This window comes from Phaseolus vulgaris, chromosome 9 (assembly GCF_000499845.2).
Source record: "Phaseolus vulgaris cultivar G19833 chromosome 9, P. vulgaris v2.0, whole genome shotgun sequence".
Taxonomy (NCBI): domain Eukaryota; kingdom Viridiplantae; phylum Streptophyta; class Magnoliopsida; order Fabales; family Fabaceae; genus Phaseolus; species Phaseolus vulgaris.
The window spans coordinates 22,878,958-22,900,333 of record NC_023751.2 but is presented as its reverse complement, the minus strand read 5'-3'; the positions used below and the strand labels follow the sequence as shown (position 1 = coordinate 22,900,333).

General features: G+C 31.7%; 2 protein-coding genes across 12 annotated transcripts; one reads left to right on the top strand and one right to left on the bottom strand.

Annotated features, from left to right (window-relative positions):
• Positions 1-10,484: 10,484 nt before the first annotated feature.
• On the top strand, positions 10,485-12,917 carry LOC137821482 (RNA polymerase II transcriptional coactivator KIWI-like). 6 transcript variants are annotated; one of them, XM_068626087.1, is made up of 5 exons: positions 10,485-10,608; positions 10,689-10,840; positions 10,941-11,046; positions 12,466-12,488; positions 12,635-12,917. In XM_068626087.1, the coding sequence occupies exons 2-5, from the start codon at positions 10,712-10,714 to the stop codon at positions 12,692-12,694; spliced, it is 318 nt and encodes a 105-aa protein (XP_068482188.1). In that variant the 5' UTR covers positions 10,485-10,608; positions 10,689-10,711; the 3' UTR covers positions 12,695-12,917. The 6 variants fall into 6 exon arrangements, with proteins under 6 accessions (XP_068482188.1, XP_068482191.1, XP_068482193.1 ...); XM_068626088.1 differs by having other exon boundaries at positions 10,508-10,608; positions 10,692-10,840; XM_068626089.1 differs by having other exon boundaries at positions 10,510-10,608; positions 10,695-10,840.
• Positions 12,918-13,830: 913 nt separating this feature from the next.
• On the bottom strand, positions 13,831-21,069 carry LOC137821421 (NAD-dependent protein deacylase SRT2). Of its 6 annotated transcripts, none has more exons than XR_011082794.1 (12): positions 20,876-21,069; positions 20,556-20,598; positions 20,185-20,419; positions 19,985-20,050; positions 19,305-19,350; positions 18,605-18,765; positions 18,384-18,513; positions 16,668-16,832; positions 14,783-14,910; positions 14,436-14,535; positions 14,232-14,351; positions 13,831-14,159 (listed from the first exon to the last, which is right to left on the bottom strand). XR_011082794.1 is itself a non-coding variant. In XM_068626009.1 (11 exons), exons 1-11 carry the CDS (start codon positions 20,927-20,929, stop codon positions 14,301-14,303), a joined length of 1,179 nt encoding a protein of 392 aa, XP_068482110.1. In that variant the 5' UTR covers positions 20,930-21,069; the 3' UTR covers positions 13,831-14,300. The 6 variants fall into 6 exon arrangements, 2 of the variants coding, with proteins under 2 accessions (XP_068482110.1, XP_068482109.1); XR_011082796.1 differs by having other exon boundaries at positions 13,831-14,101; positions 20,876-21,048; XR_011082793.1 differs by lacking the exon at positions 20,556-20,598.
• Between the last annotated feature and the right edge of the window lie 307 nt (positions 21,070-21,376).

Sequence of the window (21,376 nt, the reverse complement as noted above, 5' to 3'; positions counted from 1 at the left end):
CAATAAATTTGTCATTATTATTTTTTTGTGATTTAATTTATGGTTTAAAAAAAATACTATGAATTAGTTACCAAAAAATTTTAAGAAGAAAATGAAGAAGGTAAACATCGTAAAATATAAAATACAATGCGTATTAAAGTTAAAATAACAAAGAAAAAAAATAGAAATTACATTAAATTTAAATTGTGCACTATTAAATAATAAATTCCTAAAAGGAATGTAATTAATTTTATTCCTATAAGCAACACTTTAATAATTTGTCTTTTTCATCAAAGAAATACACATGCACGTTTGCTTCTGCTTACCTGCAAATAGAACATTTTGTTAAGTTATATAATATATTACTAAGGTCAGAAAAATGGAGTGATATTATAAGGCCCAACTCTAAAAAAATGTTGTGAGATGACACTTAGCAGTAAGACTTAATGAATACATAGGGAGTGATGAACAATAAACCATCATTACACGTAATTAGTGATGAAAACATAAACAGACTCTAACAAAATAAACTTTCAAAGTTGGATCAAATGAACAAATTAGATGAAGAAAAAAGGAATATTAGATTGCAAAAAAAGAACATTAATGAGATGAACTTAATGAACATAAAAACTAAATGCAAGAAACACTAAACAGATAAGAGTCTCAAAAATTGAAAGAAATGATAAAAGTCTCAGTTTTTGTGTTCGGAGCATACCAAAGTTCGAAACTTTAATGAGAAACCCTAAGAACAGCGAAAAACATAAGAAACATAAAACCACAAACATAAATAAAATGACAGAAAATGCACCAACAAAATTTAAGAAATGATAAAAGTTTCACCTTTTATGTTCGGAGCAGATCAAAGTTCGAAACTTTAATGAGAAACCCCAAGAACAGCGAAAAGCATAAGAAACATAAAACCACAAACATAAATAAAACGGCAGAAAATGCACCAACAAAATTTAAGAAATGATAAAAGTCTCACCTTTTATGTTCGGAGCATATCAAAGTTCGAAACTTTAATGAGGAACCCCAAGAATAACGAAAAGCATAAGAAACATAGAACCACAAACATAAATAAAACGGCAGAAAATGCCCCAAAAATTGAAAGAAATAATAAAAGTCTCACCTTTTGTGTTCGGAGCAGATCAAAGTTCGAAACTTTAATGAGAAATCCTAAGAACAGTGAAAAACATAAGAAACATAGAACCACGAACATAAATAAAACGGTAGAAAATGTTGTTGAAATAAGCTAAATAGAAGAGTTAGGTTGTTAACTCTAACTACCCAAAACTTAAAGCTAGATATTTCTGTTATCAGAATGTTTTTAATTCATTATGTTTTTAACAGCTATAAATAGCATTGCTTGTATTGTATCAGTACAGTTTTTCTAATAAAGAGATTTCAGTTTCAATTCCAATTATCAATTAATTCCCAACAGATTGGTATCAATAGCATAGGGAGGGGACTTGTGTGGTTTCCTGGCAGTGAGGGTAATACTGCGGCTGGAACTTTAAGTAGAGGAGGATCTGTTGTTTTGCAAGCCAAGAATTGGAGGTTGACTGCTGTAGGTGATAAATGTCATGGCTGCATTTGGTGTGGTTCCAAGGAGTCTTCCAGTGTTTGATGGGAAGGATTATGATGATTGGATTGTGGAGATGGAAGCCATTCTTGGTTTTCAAGAATTAGAAGAAGCTGTCAAGATTGGATTTCAAGATTCAACCAAGCTTGAAACAGAGGAGCAAAAGAAAAAGTCTGAGAAGCAATCAAAAGAAAATAAAAAGATTGATTGCAAGGCACGAATGTTACTGCATCAGTGTGTCTCAGCTGCCATTTTTCAGAAAATCTCAAAAGCTGAATCTGCCAAACATATTTGGGACATACTGGAATAGACCTATGGAAATACTGGTAGGGATAAGAAGGTGAGGCTTCAATCACTCAAAAGACATTTGAATTGTTGTCCATGACTGATCAAAAATCAGTGTGTGATTACTTTGGTAAAATCCAAGCAATTGCAAATTCCATGCGAGACTGTGATGAGTAGTTGCCTGATTCAAAGGTGGTTGAGAAGATTCTTAGAACTTTGACTCTTGTTTTTTTATCACATTGTAGTGGCAATTGAAGAATCTAAGGAACTTGATGAAATGACAGTAGAAGAACTCCAAAATTCTCTTGAAGCACATGAGCAACGGTTACTTTCAAGAAAAGGTAAAGAAAAGGTAGTAGAGCAAGTTTTCCAGGCTCAAACTGCTGGCAGAGGTAGAGGAAGAAGTGGCTGGAAAAAGAAAGGAAGAGGAAGAGGAAGAGGAGGTCAATCAAGTGATTGGCCTGCTTCAAGCAGTTAGAACCATAGTCAAAATAGTGTGTAGAAGCAGAAATTGGCTGCTGGTAGAGGGAGTCAAGATCATGGATCCAAGAAATTCCAGGATAAAAGAAAACTGCAGTGTTATAATTGTGGAAAGTATGGTCATTTTGCAGCTGAATGTTGGGGAGCTGATAACAGTAACAACACTGGAAAATTTTTCAAGAAAGATGAGGCACATCTAGCTCAAGAAGATGAACATTATGATTTAGATCAAGTGTTATTAATGGCCACTACAAATCAGGATGAAGATGCTTCAAGTTGGTACTTAGACACAGGCTGTTCCAATCATATGACTGGCAACCGGGAATGGATTATTGATTTTGATTCTAATGTCAAAAACAGTGTGAGATTTGCATATAATAGTATGATCTCTGCTGAAGGAATTGGTAAGGTCAGATTCACTTGTAAAGATGGAAGAGTTGGTTCTATGAATGATGTCCTATATGTGCCATCAATGAAGAATAATCTTCTCAGCTTAGGCCAACTACTGGAAAAGGGATTCAAAATGTCAATGGAGCATAATTCTATCAAGATCTATGATCAGAAATCAAGGTTAGTTCTTAAGGCACCTTTGTGTAAAAATAGGACTTTTAAGACTAACCTTAATACATCAATTGCACAATGCTTGTCTTCAATTGGGAATAAGGAGGAAACAAATCTGGTGTGGCACTACAGATTTGGCCATTTGAATTTCAAGAGTTTGAACAAACTGAGCAGTAAACAAATGGTCACAGGGTTGCCACCAATCAACCTATCTCATAAGACTTGTGAAGGTTGCCTATTTGGGAAGCAATCAAGAAAGAATTTCAAGAAATCAGTACTGCAAAGAGCAAAGAAGCCTTTGGAGGTTGTATATTCAGATGTATGTGGCCCTCTTGATAGTAATTCACTTGGAGGTAATAGGTATTTTCTTACTTTTATGGATGAATTTACTAGAAAAATATGGATTTACCTATTAAAGGAGAAAGGTGAGGTGTTTGGAAGATTTGTAAATTTTTGTGCTAAGGTTGAAAGGGAATCAGGCTATGCCTTAACCATTTTCAGAACTGATGGAGGTGGAGAGTTCAATTCCAAAGAGCTGGAAGAATTTTGTGCTACAAAAGGAATTGAACATGAAGTTACAGCTCCTTACACACAACATAATGGAATTACAGAGAGAAGAAATAGAACTTTGCTTGATATGGCAAGGTGCATGCTCAAAGGCAAGAGGTTGCCTCATAGCTTTTGGGGAGAGGCTATCACCACTGCAACCTATATTCTCAATAGGTGTCCTACAAAAAAATTGGAGGCAGCTGTACCATAAACAGTTTGGTCTGGACATAAACCAACTGTTAGTCATTTGAAATATTTGGTTCCTTGTGCTATAAGCATATTCCAGATGAGAAGAGAAAGAAGTTGGAAGATAAGAGTGAAGCTCTTATCTTAATTGGATATCATCCAACATGTGCTTACAGGTTGTTCAATCCAGTAAACCAGCAAATTCTCATCAGCAGAGATGTTGTTGTAGATGAGAATGCATCCTGGAATTGGAGTAAATATGTAAAACAGATTCATTGTTTTTTAGAAGACAGTGGACAACAACAAGATGAAGAACATGAAAATATAGTTGAGCCAGAATCTAGAAGATCACAAAGGCAAAGATTTCCTTCTTCTAGATTAACAGGTCATGAAGTTTACAGTGATAATTTGATCACTGATGAAGGAGAGTTGGTTCACTTAGCATTTGTGGCAGACATTAAGCCAATCACTTGGAAGGAGGCAATAGTTGATAGAAAGTGGAAGAGTGCAACGATTGAAGAGCTGGAATCACTAGAGAGAAATGAAACCTGGGAATTAGTGGCTTTGCCAAAGGGAAAAAGACCAATTGATGTCAAATGGGTTTTCAAGATAAAACTCAAGTCTGATGGCAGCATAGCCAAGCATAAAGCAAGATTAATTGCTAAGGGTTTTATGCAGAAACATGGAATACACTACACTGAAGTCTATGCACCAGTGGCCAGATTGGAAACCATTAGATTGGTGATTGTTGTGGCCAGTTCTAGAAACTGGAAAATCTATCAAATGGATGTTAAATTTGCATTCTTGAATGGAATTTTAGAAGAGGAGGTTTATGTGACTCAGCCACCAGGTTTTGAAGCAAAGGATGCCAGCCACAAAGTGTTCAAACTTAAGAAAACACTTTATGGACTCAAACAAGCTCTTAGAGTATGAAACAAACTGATAGATTCGTTTTTGCTCAAGCTAGGCTTCACAAAGTGTTCAGTAGAATATGGAGTGTATGTAAGAGAGTCACAAAGTCAAAGCTTAATCTATGTATGTCTATATGTGGATGATTTGTTAATCACAGGGAGTTCAATGACAGAGATTGAACAATTCAAAAATAGATTGAAGGTTGTTTTTGAAATGACAGATTTGGGAATGCTTAGCTATTTTCTGGGTATGGAATTTGTATACATAGATCAAGGTATTATCCTGCATCAAAGGAAGTACATTATTGAAGTGCTCAACAGATTCAATATGAATTAATGCAATGGAGCTAGGGTGCCTGCTGCTGGAAATTTGAAACTGACAGAAGCCTTGGAGGAGATTGCAGTAGATAGTACTTTGTTTAAACAGATTGTTGGAAGTTTGAGGTTCATCTACAACAGCAGGCCTGACATAAGCTATGCAGTTGGACTAATAAGCAAATTCATGTGTAATCCAAGAGCCCCTCATATGGCAACAACAAAGCACATATTGAGGTATCTTAAGGAGATAACAGGGTATGACTTACTCAGTAAACTTGAATGAAGTTTAAGACTGTTTGGAGGCTTGGAGTGATTCAGATTGGTGTGGTGATAAAGTGGGAAGGAAGAGCACCTATGGATATTTTTTCAAATATCTGAAAGCACCAATTTCTTGGTGTTCTAAGAAGCAAACTGTAGTTGCTCTCTCATCTTGTAAGGCAGAGTATATAGCCACAGCAGAGGCAGCTTGTCAATGTGTTTGCCTTGAGTTTGTGCTTGATGATTTGAAGCTGGATCATGGGAAGCCTGTGCAACTTTGTGTTGACAACCAATCAGCCATCAACCTTGCAAAGAATCTAATTTCACATGGGAGGAGTAAACACATAGAGACCAAGTTCCATTTCTTAAGGGAACAAGTTGGAAAAGGAAAGCTAGAAGTGAAGCATTGCAACACCAAGGAGCAAGTGGCTGATATTTTCACCAAACCACTTAGATTAGACAGATTTGAAGAACTAAGAGAGTGGTTAGGAGTTAGAAGTGTTGCAGAATTTAGCTTAAGGAAGAGTGTTGAAATAAGCTAAATAGAAGAGTTAGGTTGTTAACTCTAACTACCCAAAACTTAAAGCTAGATATTTCTATTATAGAATGTTTTTAATTCATTCTGTTTTTAACAACTATAAATAGCATTGCTTATATTGTATCAGTACAGTTTTTCTAATAAAGAGATTTCAGTTTCAATTCCAATTATCAATTAATTCCTAATAAATGCACCAAAAAATTGAAAGAAATGATAAAAGTATCATCTTTTATGTTCGGAGCAGATCAAAGTTTGAAACTTTAATGAGAAAACCCAAGAACAACGAAAAGCATAAGAAACATAGAATAAAAAATCATCATTTGCAAATAAAAAATACATCAAAACCCAACAAAAATGAAAAGAAATGATTAAAGAATCACCTGTTCTTCGACAAATGAAAAGAGGAAATGAGATATGAATGGGTCTTTGCGCCTATATATTCTCAAAAACAATCTTGATAACCATTTCAAAATTTCAAAATTCAAAAATCGCGCCAAGTGAAAAATACCTTAAAGAAGAGATTTGTAGTGGTGGTAAGACAATGAGCAGAAGGTGTGCAGTTGCCAAATCGGTGAAAGAGAAGGGGAAAGTAGAAGAGAGAAAGCTCAGAGTTTTGGAGGGAATGGAGATAGTAAGGATTTAGTGTGTGGAGGGAATGAAGAGAGTGAGAGACGTGGTGTGCAGAGAGTCTGAGAGAGAGAATGCAGAGAGTCAGAGTGAAAAGGTGAATATGGGGTGGGAGACGTGGTTAATTTTTTTATGTGCTACGTGCATTTAGAGAGCCACAATGATGTGCCCTGAGAGTGACACGTGGAAACAATTCCCTTTGTGGTAAAAAATGTTTTTGAATTTTTTTTTCCAAAAATTTGAGGTTGTGACACGTGTCTAAACAGACCTGATTGTGCTCCCTCAATTGTTATATATATAGATATAGATATATATAGATTTAGTCCGTTATGAAGATATCATATTTTTCTTCTTATCTCTTTGGATTTATCTTTATTCTTCGATTGATATTTAGTATTTTTTTAATTTAATATAAGGTAAAAGTAATATTATATAAATTATTTATTATCAATTTTAAATTTAAGTTATAGGTTTAAAAATATTAATTTATTAAGGAAGTTAATTATAATATAATTTATATATTATATTAAAATATATTTCCTTCATCATAATATAATTAAAATGCTTATGCACTTTAATGATAAATTATTTGTCAAACGCCTCTTTTATTATATTTATTTTAGTCTGATATTAATTCATACCATTCGTATGAAACATGAAATGTTACTATTTTCAAGTTATTTCCTTTCAAATATGAAAGATTGCAGTTTCATCATATATAATTAGGAAATTGATTTAGAATGACCAGGAACTAGGATTCTTTAAATTGATAATTTTTTTCTTTATTTTTGGTGAATTAGATAATTTTGGGGAGTGGTAATGGCTAAGCGTAGATCAGCTTAACTCACTTTCTTATTCTTATAAAAATATATCAACTAATAGTATATATTATAACTAACAATTATCCTGATTAATAAAATTAAAATAAAGAAACATTTAACTGAGATCATACCAAACAATTATCCAAGTTGATAAAACAAAAATTAAATAAAAATATAATTAGTAAGTTATTTGTAACAATTATCTTAATAAGTAAACAAGATTTGATTATGATATTATTATGTTAGAAAAAGATAAAAGAAAAGAAAAGAAAAATCAATTACATATTATATTTAAATAAATAGATGTGATAATTTCTCCCGTGCAATCCATATAAAGAAGGATGTATGATAAATAATAAAATCATAATATATATATATAATTTTGACTGTAGTCTGCTAAAAATTATATGAAGAAACCATAAAAAAAATAACTCTTTGAAAGCAAGTTTAAAGAATAAAATTATTAAAATCAAGCATCATAACATCACTCAAAACAACCCCTGAAAAAAATAGAGGATGTCATATCATATTATATGTACATTTTCAAATCTTCATCTTGGAATAGTTGAAGATATCATATCATATATTCAATTATATAATTTTAAATTATTTGTAGTGTTTTATGAAAGAATGTAATGATTAATATGAAAAGTGATTATTCTTTATTGAGAACACTGAAATAATTTATATAAAACAAAATTTGATAAAACTTATGTTATGTTTTTTAAATCAATTACAAGGTAATTAATTATTATAAAATATAATTAAGTACTTAACCAATGATAATAAATTATGATAAATGATAATAAATTAAGATCTACTAAAATTTTTCTTAAAGTGTTTTCAAGAAACCTTTAAGTAAATATATAGGGTGAATATATTTTTTCTTTCTCTAAAATACACGTTTAAATAAACAATTAATACATATTATTTTATCATCAAATATATTATAAAATTAAGCATTTATTATCTGAGCTCTTGATCAATTTTGATCATTATCTTCAAGTCACTATTAATTAATACTTTTTAACAATAAATAAATAGATATTTTAATTATGATCAAAAGGAAAGAAAGCAACTGCTTATAAAGTCAAAAAAATAATAAAAGAGAAATTTATTTGAAAAACAAGTTTAGGTTTAGAATCAAGGTATTTGTATTTTAAAGAGCCTCCTTCTAATAATATATATTAACATTCTAAACTTGGAGCACATAAAGTAAAAAGTAGAAGGTGACAAGGTTTTGGTGATGTAGATAAGTTGCTTATTGGAACAAATCATAAGGAATTTCACCAAACTTTTTTGCAATTTTTCTTTCATAACGTGGAAGTCTATTTCTATATGGTTAGTGTTCTCATGAAACATTTGATTAGATGCAATTTTTATGGTAGACAAGTTATCACAATAAATAATACTATTAGGGTTGTATAGTTAGAATTACAAGTCTTTAAGCTTTACTTAACTGTTTGCATCATGAAAAATTTCTTGAAAAAATTGTTTCTTTATGATGTGCAATAACAAATTGATTAAGATAATGGAAGACATATGCTATATTTCGTCTTTCATTAATGAAGTAAATAATTTTCTCCATAAGTCTTTTATAAGATGCAGGATCTTTGATAAGGTTCTCCATTGTTGGAGAAATCTTGTTGAAAAAATTAATGGGGTGGTAATCAGTGTAGAAGCAAGTATCCCTATTTGATTGGGAAGATCCAATTTATGTTTTTTTTTGAGATAAGTGTATGCCTTTGTTACTCAACAACCTAAAAGGCAAGAAAATACATTAGATTACCAAGACTTTTAATTATGAAACTATCCTGAAACAAAATAAGAAAAAAAAGAAAAGATTAGAGATATACATTAAACTTCTGATACCATCTTAGAATTCTTGCACTCTTTTACAGTTGAGACAAAATTAAGGTTTATAAAAGAGAAAAATAGAAAACAAATCTATTGAAAAAAAAGGAAAAAAGGAAAGTGAAATAATCTTTGTATAAGAAAATGAAATTACATATTTTGATTACAACCAAAAGAAAATAAAATAACTGCAAAAAAAAAACACAAGAAAGAAAAGTTGAAAATCACAAAAAATAAATGAAAAGCAAAATAGAGGAATTAAGATCATCCCACCTATGTTTATCCAAACATTTTCTCATGATTTGAATCTCATGATGGAAAAACCAACATGCAGATTCAGCAATACCAAAGTGGGTTGAATAGCCTTTACTTGTGATAAGGTCACAAAAAAACATGTGTTCACCTTATGCTTAAAACTATAAGCTTTTTATCCCTCACTGCAAGCTTCATCACATTTCAACTCTTAATAATTTTTTACATTATTTTCTCTTAATTAGGGTGTTATATGAAGTTTTTAATTATTCTCTCAATTTTGTTGCATACTTGAAATGAATATTCCTAGAAGATAAATTCACCAAACAAATTCGATGACATATATTTTATTTTCTTATCCATAAGAATTATCATGTTAAAAGATTTATAATAAATTAAACAGCTTCTCAACCCACGAGTTTATTGAAGATAAGACAAGTTATTTTTTTTTATAATAATTTTAACTTTTTTAGTTTTTGAAATAATATTATTAAAAAAAATACTATATTCAAAGTATTGTTTATTTTAATAAATTTCATTACAATTTTGTTATTAAAATAACTAAAATTAGTCAGGGACAAAAATATTTATAAATTATTTATAATTTACTTACTTGATCGTAAATTTTGTTATTTATTAAAACAACAATTATTTTCTCTATGATTTAACTTTTACTTATGAATAAGAAATAAATTAAAATTTTAATATTATTGCTATTTCATATTTTTATGTTTTATATAAAAAATAATTAATTTGTATAAAAAATGTAGAAATATGGATCCATTATAAGACCTATGGAAGCAAGTTACTAAGAATGACTTTTACCGGAGATGTTTTTACCGGAGATGTAATAAATTGAAGTGAAAAAAATAAAAAAAAAGTGAAAGTTAGTGGCCAAATTAATAATTAAGTACACTTTAAAATACATATTCTTTTTAACATAGTTTTCATTGACTAAAAATTATTAAAAAATATAAAATACTGGTTTCACATTTTATTTAATATTTCCTTTGTCATTAGAGATTTCTATTAAAAAATAGTTGATTAATAATTTTTATTAAAATACATTTAAGAAACTGGTTAATAAAACTCATAGAAAATACATATTTTGTAAAAAAAGCTTGTATGCATTATTATAATATGTAGTAATAACATGAGATGATATTAGAAGAAAATCGATTTGTTTTTTTTAATAATTATTACTATGTAATAAAAATGTGAATTGTTACTATTATATTATAGTTTATGCAATAATTTGTTCATTAAACAATTTAGTATTTTAAATTCTGATAAAAAAAAGATATAAATTCTGAGGAAATTTGGAACGCAGGACTGAGAATGAAGTTAGTCATAGAATAGTGTGACTCTTGAATTGGAGTGAAGTTTGGGCGCCAAAAGCTATTTTAGGTTTCAATTTTTTTCTTATCTTTCTCTCATTCTTTCATTTTCTATAAATTTTCGTTTTCTATAAAATTTCATTCCATCAGAAGCAGAAAAGAAGATTCCAGAAATGTCTGGGAAGGCGAAGAGGAGAGACGAAGACGGTGCTTCCGATGCTGACTCTGAAGGCCACGCGCCGCCCAAAAAGACACTAAAGAGAGATTCCGACGACGAATCTGACTCTATTGTCGTCTGCGAGGTTCATTACTCCACTATACTAGGGTTTACTCTTTTTTCTTCTTTTTTTTTTTAAATTTCATTTTACCGTTTATTTACTATTTTATTCTGGTTAAATGTAGATTTCCAAGAACAGGAGGGTTTCTGTGAGGAACTGGCAAGGCAGGATTGTAGTTGACATTCGCGAGTTTTACCTCAAGGATGGCAAGAAAATGCCTGGCAAGAAAGGTTAGATTCTGGTGACTTTTTTTTTGAAATTATTCGGTACCTTGATTTTTTACTTAATTTTCTTATATTGGTTTGTGAGTTTATTTTAGTTCAGTGGGTGCGTTGTTTGAGGAATATGAAGGGTTTTGGATTAATTTTCCAGTGGTTTAAATGTATTTTACTGGATGGATTGAAGTAATGCTATCTCATACCCTAGGTCTCTTGTAGGATGGCTCATTCTTTTTTTTGAGAATGTAGTTAAAACTGATGAATGTGATGATATGTTCTGGCTGATGATATGTGCAGTTCTTATTTGTAATGTATTATTGATAAGATCGAGGATAAACTCGTTCCGTGAGATATCAGGCCACCTCTTTGAGATTTACTTTTCTGATGTCGGTTTTGTTGGACTTTGATTCGTGAGTGTATAATTTGTTGTTAGCTACTGGTTATCCCTATCCATTATTACAAACAACGTGGCTCTTGAAAATTCTCATAGACTCTTTTCTAATAAAAGCTTTTCATCTTGTGAGTAAAGGAAACTCTAGCTCATTGTAATGTATGATTTTAGCAAGCAATTAAGTTTATGATAACATGAAAACTGAATTAATTTTTCTGATTTTGAACTTTCTGTTGGTATAAATAAATTGAGTAAATCTATGAACATTCAGTCTGAGTTTGTTTAAGAATCTGGAAGTTGTTTCGATGAATGAATTGGAAATATACTTACCAGTTACCATATCATTTATTGGCTCATGGGAAATATGTTGTTAAGGTGTAGGTACAAACTGAACTTTTACATAATTATCGTAGGTAAGAAATAATGATGGGGATTTCTCTTCTCTTCCTGCCTACATGCTTTCTTTTCTGTTTCTGCTACATTCCCGTGTTTTCCTGCTACATTTTGTTTGGACATGTATTTATGTTGTTTATTATAATTGTTGTGTATTTTGAGTAGTAGAAACAGAGTATTTTTTAGTATTTACTTGTACATAATTAATAATTTTTAAGCAGAATAATGACTACTCTGCTATTTGCTATCCTGTCATAGCATTTTTGTTGTTGGTTGATATGTACTGATATCCTAGATCAGTATCTATGATTTTATATTGGAAATTTGATTTTGACCTGATTGACTTTTCGAAGGTCCTGATTTATGCTATCCATTTGTTTCCAAGATCATGCTTATGCATTGTAATTGAGGCATCCTTAGATCCTGGGAAGTTTTTTTAGAATGTACTAAGATTGTAGTTGGTTTCAAGTAGTGAACAAATAGATTTTGTTATCTACTATTTGTCTTCAATGAAAATTTGGTTCTTGATAGAGCTCATTGGTATTTGATATTTATCCTTTTATTTTAAACCGCATGAGAGATAATGTTTGTTGGCTTGATGATTTATAAATGTGGGTTACACTTAACATCTTTAAATTTGTTTACAGGTATCTCATTGACTATGGATCAGGTATATCTTGGAATCATTTGGATGTTGCATGGTTACAAGTTCTTTTTTCTATGCATATCATCAATCTACACTTTCTTGTCCTAAATTTTTTGAACAAACGATTTTTAAGCTAGCGACCAATGATTCATTTTCTTTCTCGAATGCAGTGGAATGTGCTGCGCACTCATGTTGAAGAAATTGACAAAGCAGTCAGTGAGAATTCTTAGGAAATGGGCACCGCGTGTACTTACTAATCTACAAAATGATTATGTTAATATAGTTTTTTGGATTATTAGGACGACATGAAGGGTGATGTGATGTATACCAATCAAATCTTTCCTAAACTGGTACTGCTATTGTAGGTTTTATGGTAGGTTTTGGATTTCAAACTTTATTTAATGATGCCTATAAAGTGAACAGTTATATGCTAGTGGTTAACTATATGCTCTACTACCACTCTACTATCCGTCTCCATTAACTTTGTTTGAAACAGGGAATTGTGAAGAAGGAAAAAAAGGGAAGAATGGGAACAAATCTTGAAAGTTCCCTTAAAATGGGAAAAACACACTCATTGAAACATTTTACAATTATAATCCGGATGTGATCTTATAACGTCATTTATTTGACATTTTTTTTAAATTTCAAGGGCATTTTGGGCTTAAATTAAAAATTATTTTCTCCTTTGTATTTAATCAAATAGGTTAGAAGAATTTTAACATTCTTCTCTAACTCTTATAGTTGCCTACATAATCTTTGCCGTTCAAAAGAATAAAAATTAATTACTGCAAGGTTCAGTGAAGAAACCCTAATTGATTATTAAATTAAAGTATTTTGTGGTATTAATTGTCTTAAATAATGGATATAATTTATTTTATATTTCAGAAAAATGTATGTGAGTAGTTTAACATTTTAAGCAATTTCTTCTTCCAAACTTTTGAACAATTTTTGTGACATGAAAATTTAATATATTCCCATCATTAGATGTCTATTATAAAAAAACTTTTAAAATCTTAATGGGAGGTGTCAAAAAGGTTCTGCAACATTTTTTTAATTTAATATTGCATTTTCATTAGTTAATATTGGTCTAAATCAACGTGCTATAAGAGAACGAATTTATAATTGTCAATTTGCATTAAGTCTGTCATGCATTGAGCTTCCAAAGTTGAGCGAGTACTGTACGATGAATGTTGTAAACAAGTGGAAAATACCACACTGACGAAATTATTCAAAGTAGAAGTGATTATAATTTTAATGGGTAAGTTTCTTTTAGTGATTTTATGGTGCTGTTAATTGTGACTATGTTTGACGTATTTTTAATATGTCAGGGCCAGTTCACATCTGATATAATTTTAATATGACAAAGAGAACAAAAATATCAATTACATATTATTGAATTCCTTACCAATATCATTTAGACGGCAAAAATGATAAAATACAATGTAAGTTAATGAAATTGGAGCAATTTTGCACCAAGTCACTTATGAGAACGCAACTCTTTCTGAGCTTGAAGCATTTAATCAATGAAAGTTAATCAAAGCAAAATACATCACATAAAATCATTTCTATAGAATGACGAGTTACAACAATCATCTGCACATGCATTTATCCTCTGCACGCACCACTTCATATTATTTCTGAAGTTGAAAATGCTTCACTCAGTGCATTTTAATTTTTGGGGAGTTATGGTGAAAACTGGCATAAACAGAATTTGAAGAAAGAGTTAAGAGATGTCCACTGGAGAGTGTGGCAGCGTTTAGACTTTACCTGAACAACAACAGTGTATAAGAAAGTTGTGGTAGTGGATAACTTGATACATGTTTTCATCTAGCATCATTAAACAGCAGGTATGCTTATAGATCCCATGTCAAGTACTCTTGGCAGGATCTGCAACAATGCAAAACTTGTAAGATTTGAGGCAGTAGAGCAACACTATTTAGTATAAACAGTGAAGATCAACTCAATCCATACCTCACCCAATCGTGCATTGATTTTCAAGGGCACAAAATCATCAGCACGCGTCATACCTACGTTCACAATTGCAGTAGCAGCACCAGCCTCGTGAGCTGCCCTGTTATGTCACATGCAGCCATTCAATGCATCACAAGAAAACGAAAAAAACTTCACTGCTTCAAACAAAATGGGGAACAAAAGCTTCTTTCTAAATTAGAGTTTTAAAGCTAATTACAACAAATAGTTTTTTCATTTCAAATATCATTATTATTAGTATGTTATGTATACAAATATTAGAATTTAGATAATAAAGACACCACAACACACAACTAGAAGACCCTGAGACATTGTAAACTTGAATCTACCTGACAAGTCGAAAAGCAGACATGGTCATCACAGACGACCCAAGTACCAGAAAAGCATCACATCTTCTGGACGCTTCCATTGCCATATCAGCTCTGTCCTTAGGAACATTATCACCAAAGAAGACAACCTTCATAATTATTAACAATGAGAACATAAAGGACATCAGCGTAAAAAGACACAAATCAAAACGATCACACATTCTCAGATGCATGATTGACTAAGCAAGTTTCTGTGTCCATAGAATAATCCATTTTTGTTTTCAAAATGCACTTGTATTCAGTTCCTTCAGCTAAATCATGTAATATATTGAATAACACAGCCATGAACTTATTCAATAGGAACATAATAGCTTATTCAATAGGAACAGAATAGCATCAAATAATCACATAAGATACATTGAGAATACATCAAGATTTGTCACATAAAAAAGAATTACAAGAAATAATTCACAACTTAAATGGTCATCAAATGGAATTTTGTCCAGGGAATGACAAAAAAATATGCTCTCTCAAATATTCGCTAGAAAAATCAGTAATGAAATGAATATTAAATAGATATCTTTAATGAATGTCTATGGATAATGAGTATCATTACTTTAATTACTTGCTTGTGCGAGTATAAATATCATGTGATCCAACCTGCATATATCCCCATTACCACTATCCTTTAGTGACTGTTATTTGGATATTAAAAAAAAAAAATCAAATGACAAAAATAAAGTTATTGGTAACAAAAATATTAAAAATTCAATAATTATTTAAAATTTGATTTCATATATCTATACTTTTTTTTATTTAGACTTACAAAATTGAAGTTGTTTTTGAAAATATTAATTTTTTAAAACTTATACTTTTTGATAAAACTTATTTGAATTTGTTTTTTCAAAAATTAAATTTATTTGCACTAATATTTTATGATGCAATTTTATTTAGATTATACTTTTAAGGTTAAATTTTTATTTGAGTTTATATTTTAAAGAATTATTTTTGAATAATCTTATTTAAAATAAAAAAAAACTAGGTATTTTTTTCTATAGATACACAACAGACAGTGGAACAGATTCTTTTAGACAGCTGGCAGCGGCCCCATATCGTCCTGACCCATTATCATCCCTAATCTTGATTCCTTGGTGCCAAAGGGGAAAAGTTTAGATGCCTAGGATAGGATAATAAGAATAGCACCTAATGAGAGCATAAAACAAATGTTCTATAACCCTGTTAGGACCTTAAATTAGAATTTGGTTCTAACTAATGGAGAGATAGTACATCAGCTGCCAGGCAATGTTTGAAGAGTTTATGTTAGAAAAAATAGAAAAGGTCTGACAAACAATGTTGAATAGATAGATAGAGAGGGAAATGTGTCAAACATGGAGAGAAGGATGTTGGAGAGACCCATTAAGTTTTTTATGGAAAGAGTACACTAGCCTTCTGTCGGGAGAGACAGATGGAACTTCATTCCACTGTATTTCCCTTTTATGCATTCAATAATATCAGTACCTGAATTCCTGAACTTCTTTTTCCACTATGGTAGCTATTTCTTTCTATGTTTTGAGGGTGTCAAATTCCAGTCCCTATGGCACCTTATATATTCTGAACTGGCAGTCAAAAGATCGTCTAGTCGGCTTCACTGCAGTTCAAGATCGTGCAATGCTTTATGGTAATTTTTTTTCTCTATGTCAAGTAGAGAGGGTGTGCTCATCGGCTCACGGTATCAGATCTATAATTATAAAGTAATAATTAAGATTTCTTATACTCTTCTTGCCCCCACTTGTTACCAACTAGATAATAAAGAACAGAAATTCTGAACAATACTAACAGGATGAAGTACCGCGAAAAGTATGTGGCACAGGCAAATATTTCAACTGAAAGAAACCGGATGGCTTACATCAGGTTTGAGAACTCCATTGCACTTATGACAAGTTGGGATTATAAAATCCTCCTCCCAAAATCTTTCATCAATCTCAATATCACCATCAGGTCTTTGTTTCATGCCAAAGCTCTTATCTGATCCAGGGTTTCCATTGTCCAAGTTATCAATTGCTTCTGCCCACTGGTTTATCAGAAAAGGGAAACTCAGAACAGAAGAATGCAGTCTTATTGTTTTGTGAAATGAATACTCCAACTACTGCATAAAAGCAATGATCAAATGAAGCAATATATTGTTGCTATTAAATGCACAGTAATGCCGCAAGCTATGTCCTCCTACTTTCAGAGCTTCAGTTTCAGTACAAGGGACACATCGGACACACGTAATAGAAATTATGTAAATGATCTGAACATGCAAAACATAATTCGTAAGAAAACTCAACTAACTGGCCTAATATATACTCTGTTGTAATTGTACAGTATACAGTTTAGTAATCCTTGCAAGATTCAAGATGAACCCCTCAATAAATAATCCATTATTTATGTGTAGTGTTAACGAATTTAAGAAAACAAGTATTTGAGGAAGTTTTAGGAGTTAAGAAAGGAATTTCTAGAAGTGCCTGCCTGCAACAAAGGGTACAAGTCTTACTTAAAAATGAGGTTCAACAGCCAGTATTATTACACACGCCATGAGGAATCTTTCACAGGATATATTAGTTTTTCCCATACTTATCTCCCTACCTTTAGCTATGAAGCAAGGACTCTAACACAAACATCCAACACGACACAAACATTCTGACACAAAAATGTCTAAAGTATAAGCCACGAGGACACTGTATACCCCACATAGAAAGAGAGACTCCAACAAAATGAAGTTCAAGTAACATAACAAAAGATCTAATTTGATGGTATGTTCACCTTTTTAAAACAACCTTCTAAAGAAAAGCAAGAAACATATTTTTGTTAATACTTCATATTATATTTTAAGCAAACTCTTTAAAAGATAAAAACTGATTTTTTTTTAGTAATGTTGGCTCAAGTGAATGAATTGTGTAAATGTGTCCAAGCCAACCAAAAACAATTTTAACTGGACACCTAATTAAATTAGAAGTGTCGGAGATGTGGTGGGGAGAGTAAGAATGTGTGCAACACAGTGACACTTCAACCAAGAGATGTTTTTGTGCTTCATAGCTTTTTGGTTCAAACTACTTCTCCACAATCAGATTCCATCCTAAATCTATACAGTATAAACCATTTTTTGGTAAGTCACCAGTGGCAGATCTTTAGGAAATATTTTAGAGGTGCCAAAATTCTTTTATAGGTGTACAAAATTTTGGAGATGTCAAATCTATAAAATATACTAAAATATTAAAAAATATTTTTATTTATGTATTAATTCATATATATGTAAGAGAAATTTGGGGGCCTACACACCACTATTTAAGAGAATAAAAGAGGGCAATTTTTTTATCACAAGCAAAACCAATCCAAAGAAACCATCAAGACCTTCAGTCAAATAGAGCTTACACACAGCAGAGCCATTGTGACTTATATCTAAGTGTTACATTTCTCAACATGATAATATACTTTATCCCTAGAACAAAGGGTTATATCTTTTAAGTATCAGGACTTAATCATAAAGCCACTTCAATGGCATTTTTCTCATTATAAAACCCACTTCTTAAGCTTTTATTCATTGATAATACAATTTTTTGTATTAGTTGCAAATTCTAACCTTTGGATTAAGGGCTTTCAACTGGTCTTGAAATAAGCTCCGGCAAAAGGAATATCCACAATCTATACAAATTACAGTGTATACAGTCCCATGTATTTCTAATGGGTTGCTACCAGCACGATGATGCAGCCTGCAAACGAAGTACGGATAAATTCCAGGATAGGCTTGCTTTTAATATCTCATGTTTTCCAAATACCCAAATTTATAATTATAGAAGGTACCTATCAACATTTTGGGTAATCATAAAATCAATTCGGCCAGCTTTATCTAATGTTGCCAAAGCAGTATGGGCAGCAGATGGTTGTGCCGCTGTAAATCGTATCCATCCAGCATAGCTCCTTGCCCAATATCTCCTCCGAGCTCGACTCGAACGGAGAAACTCCTTTTATGTAATGTCAAAAAGAAAGGAGAACTTAAACACATAGATTAAGATGAAGGGACTTCATGAGTCATGACTATTTTGGAATGCAAATTTAGTTCAGTATTCTTCATCAAAGTCATTGCCATAAACATTCAAATCTAAATATGCACACATGAATACACTAACGCCAAATTCTTAATAACTTATCAACAGTTGAACTTGAAGTCTTTTTTCTCTATCTGTAGATAGATAGTATTCAGTTTCCCTACTCTTTTGGCTAATAACCTTTTTTTCTCTCAAAGAACAAAACCAAAGATAATGACATACTGCAGGTATTGTGTTCTTCCTTTTCCTTCATGGACAGTAATATTTAATGTATTTGGAAAATGATATGAAACTCCAAGCCATTAAAGCAGCATCTGCAACGTGATACCTCAAGGCAAAAGACCTATGTTTTCCTATACTTAGCCCTTTTTTCCTTCTTCCATTGACCATGTTTTTCTAAATTATTTAGGCCCTATCATGTTGCAATAATCTAATTGAGCACGCCTTTAAATCACCTGATGGGTTATCGGTTTGAAACCAGAACTATAAGCTCCATTGGGGCTGCAATAAATAATAAATTGCCATCAGTGAAGTGAACAATAACAAGTAAAGGAAAATAATAGATTTCTCACAGAGAGATGAATACTCTCTTAATAGATTTCGGACAATAATCCAGCCTCATTTTCCCCACTCTCCTTTGTCCTCAAACACTGACTTCTCACTACACATCCCTCATGCCACCTCATCCCTTTCACTAACTAACTCTCCTTCTCTTCACTACTGGACCCCACTCTCTTTCTCCGAGAGTAGACCTGTCATATTCTGGATCTTTCAGTATATTAGACCCATAAGCATTTACTACCAGGCTGCACTCTCTTTCTCCTAGTGTAGACTAGCCATATTCTGGCATTTCATATTAGGCCCGTAAGCATCTTGTTGATGCCTAGGAGTCCTATCAGTAGCTAAGTGAGTAAAAAATTTAATCCTTTTATGTTGCCATCAGTGAATGCTTAATGCTACATCTACAAAATTTACATGGTCCAAATATTAAAAATAGTGAAAATAATTTCCAATATCATATAACAAAATCTAGCAAGTAGCAATTCTGAGCAAAACTACAATGTTTTACTTTTGCCCAATAAACATTTTAGGTAACTTCATGATGTTAGAAAGTAGTACAGAAGAGCCAGACTACCTTCTGTAGTCGGGGATGCCACACTCTGTACTGATTCCAGCTCCAGTCAATACCGTGAGCTTGGTACTATATGTTGAAATTGAAGTTCAGTTAGGGAACTGTTAAAATTTGCAAAATGAAAACTATCAAAGTACTTTTATTACATATAGTATGCATGGAGGGATCTAATATACTTCTAACTGGGGAAAAGACGGATTAACCTCTGGTCCAAAAATTCATACAAAAGATGAACATCTTTGATACTGGGAGGATCTGCTTCTGGAACTGTCTTCTTATCCCTTGAGATATTAGAAAAGGTCTTTTCTTCATTTCTTGGGAAGGTCCTAGGGACAGAGATTCGGCACGTTGTGTGTACAAGCCTCACACCTTTAAATGATACAAGTATTTGACCTCTTCTTGCTAAGTGCCAATTTCCACCCATTGGTTTAACAATGTCTATAAAGATGAAATAATGTGCAGAAACACAATGCTATAGTGAGTCAAATAAGCCACTACTGTGAGGAATTACTAAAACTAAGTTTGTGTGTGGGTGCAGAAAAAGAAACTTGTATACAAGGGGGAGCATAATTGCCTGTTATAAGCCTCCCAAACACTTTCCTCACAATCCCAAAAGACTGTATATTTAGATTAGGAAAACACACTGTTAGTTACACCAATAACTGTTTCCGTATCTATATAGTCAATAGAGTAACAATTTGAATGACAGGGAAGGCTATTATCATTAACCATGTTTCTAGAAAACCCTTCTTGCAATAATGAATCAAATTACTAGGAAAATGATTCTCTATTTCAATTTTGTCCAGTTTCTGGTTCTTGGTTTACTCATAATTTCCAATTTATGTGCAGTAATGTTTGATAAGACTCTAGTAGAGGGAGAGAAAGGGAACTTACATTGAGAGAGAAAGACAAAGGCATGGTGTTTGTGTGGTGGAGAGAACAACCCATCAACCATGCGCATCGCTCTTTGGCCTTTTACTCTGGATTTCGGTTCATTATGTTCAACCACTTCCACGTTGCGTACTTCTCCGCCGACTATAACGCACTTTTTTTCTTCTTTCAAAAACACAATAAGATAAATCTATGATAATTTATCTTAGAAAAATGAACTTAATTAATACACTATTACGGTCAAAAATTTTACCCTCTCAATCAATGTTTATGTGACACCTTTAAACCAAATTTACCAGAAATTATGAAATCATCCATTTCATAATAACCTGTCTTTACTGAAAATCTAATTAATAATATACAGAGAAGTTTTTTCTCAAAAACATTTTTATTCACAAAACCTAAATTTGAAATTTAATCCTTTTAAGAAAAAATAATAAACGTAAGAACAAGTAACCGTAGTTATAGCTAAAAAAATAGAGGTTAAGCACGTAAAATAATAAG